Below are 5,977 nucleotides of genomic sequence, written 5' to 3'. Positions count from 1 at the left end.
TCGAGTCTGTCCGGGCTGCCGGAAAAAGCGGAAGCGCGCTCTTTCAAACTCGCCTTCCCAACTTCGAGAGACGCAGACTACTTCCGGCGTAGCCATGGCGGCTAACGCTACCACCAACCCGTCTCAGCTTCTCCCTCTAGGTAACCGTTGTCGTGTTGGGGTGCCGGGGCGGGGAGCTGAAGGTTAGGGTCGGGGCCCGAGGGGCAGCGCAGCCCCTGGCTGAGTGTTAGAAAAATGTATATGACCAACTGCTTTCTTTCTCCGCGGCTCTCCTCTAGGCTCCAAGTCTCTGCGGCCTCAGGCCGCCCACGTCTCTTCGGCGTGGTGGGGTTTTCTCGAGGCAGGGACTTTTGACTCCCCAGACCAAACCGTCACCGGAAGAGGTTCACGCTTAGTGAATAAGTCGTCGGCCTTCTTTGTTGTGAGCTCGCCTTTACAGTAGTGGATAGCAGTCCTGTTCCTCAACCTGGCATTTAAAATCCCCAAATTAGACCCTGTTGCCTATCTGGCCGGTTGTTGAGAGAGGCGCCAGAATCTGGACTGCGCCTTAAAAGAGGACTCTGGAAACTAGCTTTTCTTGCCGTTCATTCATTCAACAGTTATTGCGCCTCTGTGCACTGGACACTGTGATTGGGCACTGTTCAACAAACTAAAATCACGGCCGTTGCCTTCAGATAGCATACAAACCCGTGTAGGGAGCAGGATACCGGGCAAATAAACACCGTACCAAATAACGCTTAAGCCTGCTGAAGAGCAAGTTCAAGCTGCTGTCAGACTACAGAGGGTAGACTTTTGGGGGGTGGGGGAGACGTAGTGACAAGAAGGGATCTCTGGTGAAGATAGTTAGGCCTTCTTTTTTTAAAAAAAATAATGTGCTATATCTTTCTGAATTTTTTTAAATTAATTAATTAATTAATTTTTGGCTGTGTTGGGTCTTCGTTTCTGTGCGAGGGCTTTCTCTAGTTGTGGCAAGCGGGGGCCACTCTTCATTGCGGTGTGCGGGCCTCTCACTATCGCGGCCTCTCTTATTGCGGAGCACAGGCTCCAGACACGCAGGCTCAGTAGTTGTGGCTCACGGGCCTAGTTGCTCCGCGGCATGTGGGGTCTTCCTAGACCAGGGCTCGAACCCGTGTCCTCTGCATTAGCAGGCAGATTCTCAATCACTGCGCCACCAGAGAAGCCCAGGCCTCTTTCTTAATATTTTGTATCTGAAGGGTGATTGACTTAGTGGATGTGGCCGTGATTGTAAAGTGTCATGGAACAAACTCTTTTTGAATGATCAGTGTATTCCAGACAGTGTCCATTGGGGATACACTGATAAGTAAAAACAACCACCATCTCTGCTCTCATGGACCTTAGAGTCTGGGGGGTGGGGGTGGGGTTTATATGTCAATAAGGTAACCTAAAATAATATTAAGCCACAGCCATGATAAATTGTTACAAAGGAGGGGTAAGTGGAGAACAGGGAAAACTTTCCTGTTAATAGAATGATTAACAGAGACATGTAGTGTAAGGTCTGAAGTTTTAGAGTGAATACTTTTCCTGGTTTATCTTTCACCATATGCAAGTAATAAGTGCCAATAGGCACTCACATATTTGTTGAAGTAACGAATGGGCAAAATAATCTTTTCTCTCCTCTCCCCCCCTTTTTTTGTTAAAAAAAAAATCCATAGAGCTTGTGGACAAGTGTATAGGATCAAGGATTCACATTGTGATGAAGAGTGATAAGGAGATTGTTGGCACACTTCTGGGATTTGATGACTTTGTCAGTATCCTTTTAAAAGTTGGTAGTATGGTTTTTTCTTCAGTATTTTTTAAAAAACTGTAGACAATCAGTACTTACGGATTATTATAATAAAAATTAATTTATTCTCATGGAAATTGTGATAGTGTTTTAAGAGGTGCGTGTACTGAAAGAAGATGAAATTACCAATCACAAGCATTTTGAATTTGAGCCATTGTGTTCAATGTTATAATTAAAACTGAACAAAGGCAGAAGCCAGAGTAAATTTAACTTGGTATATTTATTTTCTTAACACCAAATTTCAGATATGGTACTGGAAGATGTCACTGAGTTGTGAGTAGTGTTAAAAATTAAGGAATTGGGCAGGGGAATCTCTTTAATTTAAGGCAGTTTTAGTACTGTTGAGTCAGTAAAATGATCTGTTGAGTCAGAGAACACTGCCTATTCGAACTACTCTAAAGATAGAAGTTTTACCTACTGACGCTGGTAAAATTGGATTAGAGGATTATTACCTTTATGTAATTGTCACTAAATTGTTAGGAAATTAGTAGAGACAAAGCTTTAAGGTAAAAGGTACTAAAAACAGCCAGGGATCTTAGGGCTCAGGTCAAATAAAGGAACTGATAATAAGAGCATTTAATGCTTTAAATTAATTATTCTACAACTTATATATAATAGAAAATGTAAATGATGCCTCAGTTATATTAATTATAAAAATCATGACCAGTAGCTCTGCTTTCAGATTTGAATTAATTACAGATTGGTATAATGGGTAAGAATCAGTAGTAAATAATACTAAAAAGAGTGAGGATAGTAAACATTTTATTTCATATTTGATCTCCTTGGCAAGTTTCACCTTTTTAGATGAAGATCAGCCCAGTGGATGTGGATCTTAGGCCAGTCAGTCCACTCTGTTGCCTTTGGGGAAGAATTTACATCACCCAGGGGTGATGTACATTACCCACTTTGTCTCTGAAAAGTGTTGGTACAGTTGGCCTGACCTCATGTTCATTTATATATAATAATTAACCTTTAATCTATTTGTTTAGTGAAATCACACCAGAAGGAAGAAGAATTACTAAATTAGATCAAATTTTGCTAAATGGAAATAACATAACAATGGTAAGACACAGTAAAGCTATTTTTATTTAGATGTTAAGCCATTTTTGTGGGGCAGGGATTACAGAACTAACTTGATTGACTAAATGCTCACGGTCCAGTGGTGCTTAAGTTGGGAAAGGGGTGCTCTGGTGGTCAGGGCTTTATGGCCAAACTGTTGAAGATGACATTAGGCCTAAGATTAGTTTGTGCTTTTTTTTTTTTTTTTTTTGTGGTACGCGGGCCTCTCACTGTTGTGGCCTTTTCCGTTGCGGAGCACAGGCTCCGGACGTGCAGGCTCAGCGGCCATGGCTCACGGGCCCAGCCGCTCCGCGGCACGTGGGATCTTTCTGGACCGGGGCACGAACCCGTGTCCCCTGCATCGGCAGGCGGGCTCTCAACCACTGTGCCACCAGGGAAGCCCTGCTTGTGCTTTTTAATTATTTGTTTTGCCAAGAATCATTGTTGAGACACTAAGTATTAATTGATGATGTTGGAATTGTAAACAGCAGTGACATGGAGAAAATGGAAATATGGGGGGGGCAAAGAGGCGGGCGATCAATGAGGAGCTCTCAGTAGGGGTTTTTAGACTATGTAGTACTAAACTAAATATTAAACTTTTTCCTCCTTTGCAGCTGGTTCCTGGAGGAGAAGGACCTGAAGTATGAATGGATTTCCTTGACTTATGCTAGATTCTGTTTTGTCTTATAATGACAACAAAATAGAATTTTTATTTTAACCTTTTAATGTTTGTATTCTGTGAAGCCAAGTTTTCCGTTAAAGGGAAATGCTTTGAAGATGCATTGTAAATGCCTGTTTTTGTAAGTTAATCATGATTAAGTTGGAAAAAGAAGAACAGTTTGTTCTTTGAAGACAAAAATAAAGGTGTTTTTGTTAACTCTCATTTTATTTATTATACTGCAATAGCCAGTGGTTGTAGTTACTTTGTCACTTGCTTTCCTGTCATTTTATGATTATTTGCTTCCTCATTTAGGTGACCATTTGATTCTCAAACAAAAATTGTTCCAAACAAAATGATGAGCTTTGATTTTGAACAGGTGCATTAAAAAAACCTGAAATGATTACTTACAAAATTCAGTTCAAACTCTGATGCTTTGAAATGAGGATTTTTCTGCTGAACTCCAGTTCCATTAACTCCTATTAAAAACAAAGAAGCAAAATACACAGGTAATATATGCACATTGTAGAAGTGCAGATAAAGTAAAAAGGAAAATATTAATCACTTTGCTGTATATCCTCTTAGACTTTCTTAATATACTCTCAGTACACATTTTATTTTTACAAAAACTTACTCTTCCTGAATGTACTGTTTTGTAGCCTCCATATAAGACTCTTTTTTGAATTTAAATGGGGAGAATCTTTCCATGTCAAATATTTTGGCAACATTAATGTGTGCATAGTATTTTATTAAATGGGCTTACCATAATTTACTTAACCTATTCTTTATTACTGGCCACAGTAGTCTAACTAAATCTTTATACATTTTTATTTTTCTTAGAATAAATTCATAAATATGTAAGGTCAAAGGATAGATATTGTCATGTTGCCAACAAAAAGTTTGTGCCAACCTACATATAGTTGTAGTTTTTCATAGTACCCTTCACACACTTACCGACATTGGCTATGTTCTATTTTCTCCTCTCTTTGGCATTGTGATAGGCAAAACCTGGTATGTTTAAATTTTTAAAAATTAATTTTGAACTGATTTGTATTTTGTGAATTACTTATATGAGGGTATTGCCATTGAGATACTGTTCTTCTTACTAATCTGTAAGAATTCTTAATAGGTTACTCTTAATCATGCATTTTGCAATAACTTCCCCAGTTTGTAGTTTGCCTGTTGGTACTTTTGTTTGTTTGTTTGTTTTTATTTTTGGCTGTGTTGGGTCTTCATTGCTGCGCACGGGCTTTCTCTAGTTGCAGCAAGCGGGGGCTACTCGTGGTTGTGGTGCGCAGGCTTCTCATTGCAGTGGCTTGTTGCGGAGCACGGGCTCTAGGCACGCGGGCTTCAGTAGTTGTCACGCAGGCTCAGTAGCTGTGGCTCGCGAGCTCTAGAGCGCAGGCTCAGTAGTTGTGGCACAGGGGCATAGTTGCTCTGCTGCATATGGGATCTTCCTGGACCAGGGCTCGAACCCATGTCGCCTGCATTGGCAGTGCTGTGTTCTCAAACAGGTGGGAGAGAGTTCCGGTGCTTTTTTGCCGCACAGCTTACACACTTTCCTTTTTCAGGAAGGTAAGACTAAGCCAGAAGACTGTATACTAGATGTCCCAGGCAGTGAGTATGCCAGGGAATTTCTGGCCCATGCACCAACCAAAGGACTTTGGATGCCACTGGGGAAAGAAGTCAAAGTCATGCAGTGTGAGTGTGGATGGGTTTCAAGTAACACCCTCAATACATGCAAGTTATAGACCGCTGTTTACAAACAAGGTCACTTCTTTTAATTCCTTCTCCCCACAGCCCTGCTAAAGTCAGGGCATGATCTCTGTGCTATAGATGAGGAAGCCGCCTTGCATATGTTATTAAGTGTTCTGGGGTAAGAGGCAGAGCAGTGCTTTGACTCCAGGGCTTCTGGCTGTAAGGGCAGTGGACTTCCACAGGGCTGTAGCTGCCTGCGGAGTATACGCTACAGTAATATTCCTGTAACAGGAAGGATATTCCATGTAGAAATGCCATGGGGGACAAGGGATGCATTGGAGGGTGGTCCCTTGGGTCTTGCCTCAGTCAGTCATCCTCATCAGAGGTGTTGAGGTTTTATCCAGGTAACCTGAGAGGAGCTCTGGGCCACAGAGGGTGGATCTGGAACAGGTAGGGCTCTGTGCACACCCTCCACCGCACCAGAGCAAGCAGCACCTTCATCCAGCGTAAGATGGTGTTTGAAGAAGGGGTACAGCTGCCTTTAAAGACATTTGTACAAAGATTTTTCACGCACACAATGAAAATAGTGTTTCCCAGCCCCTTTCCTTCATTCCCCTCACCTCCAAGGGACCACCTCAACCTCTTTTAAGAAGGTTATTTTGAAGTTTAGCTCTGGACTAAACAAGGACTAAACACACCAAAGGCAAAAAATTTGCTCATAAACTCACCTTATTTTTAAAAATCCCTTCCAAATCACC

At 41.7% G+C, this 5,977-nt stretch overlaps 1 protein-coding gene across 1 annotated transcript; it reads left to right on the top strand.

Moving 5' to 3' along the window:
* Positions 1-9: 9 nt before the first annotated feature.
* LSM5 (LSM5 homolog, U6 small nuclear RNA and mRNA degradation associated) lies at positions 10-3,740 on the top strand. The gene is made up of 5 exons (XM_082632893.1): positions 10-140; positions 1,674-1,769; positions 2,050-2,077; positions 2,794-2,866; positions 3,478-3,740. The coding sequence occupies exons 1-5, from the start codon at positions 95-97 to the stop codon at positions 3,508-3,510; spliced, it is 276 nt and encodes a 91-aa protein (XP_082489019.1). The 5' UTR covers positions 10-94; the 3' UTR covers positions 3,511-3,740.
* The last annotated feature ends 2,237 nt before the right edge of the window (positions 3,741-5,977 follow it).

This window comes from Mesoplodon mirus, assembly GCF_964341445.2.
Source record: "Mesoplodon mirus genome assembly, chromosome: 9".
Taxonomy (NCBI): domain Eukaryota; kingdom Metazoa; phylum Chordata; class Mammalia; order Artiodactyla; family Ziphiidae; genus Mesoplodon; species Mesoplodon mirus.
Note: the sequence above shows the minus strand (reverse complement) of the source record. Positions and strands in the feature narration are given on the sequence as shown.

Coding starts and splice junctions, on each gene's coding strand:
- LSM5 (XM_082632893.1), top strand. CDS start 95: ATGGCGGCTAACGCTACCACCAACCCGTCTCAGCTTCTCCCTCTAG. Junction 141..1,673: donor GTCTCAGCTTCTCCCTCTAG/GTAACCGTTGTC, acceptor AAAAATCCATAG/AGCTTGTGGACAAGTGTATA. Junction 2,078..2,793: donor CTGGAAGATGTCACTGAGTT/GTGAGTAGTGTT, acceptor CTATTTGTTTAG/TGAAATCACACCAGAAGGAA.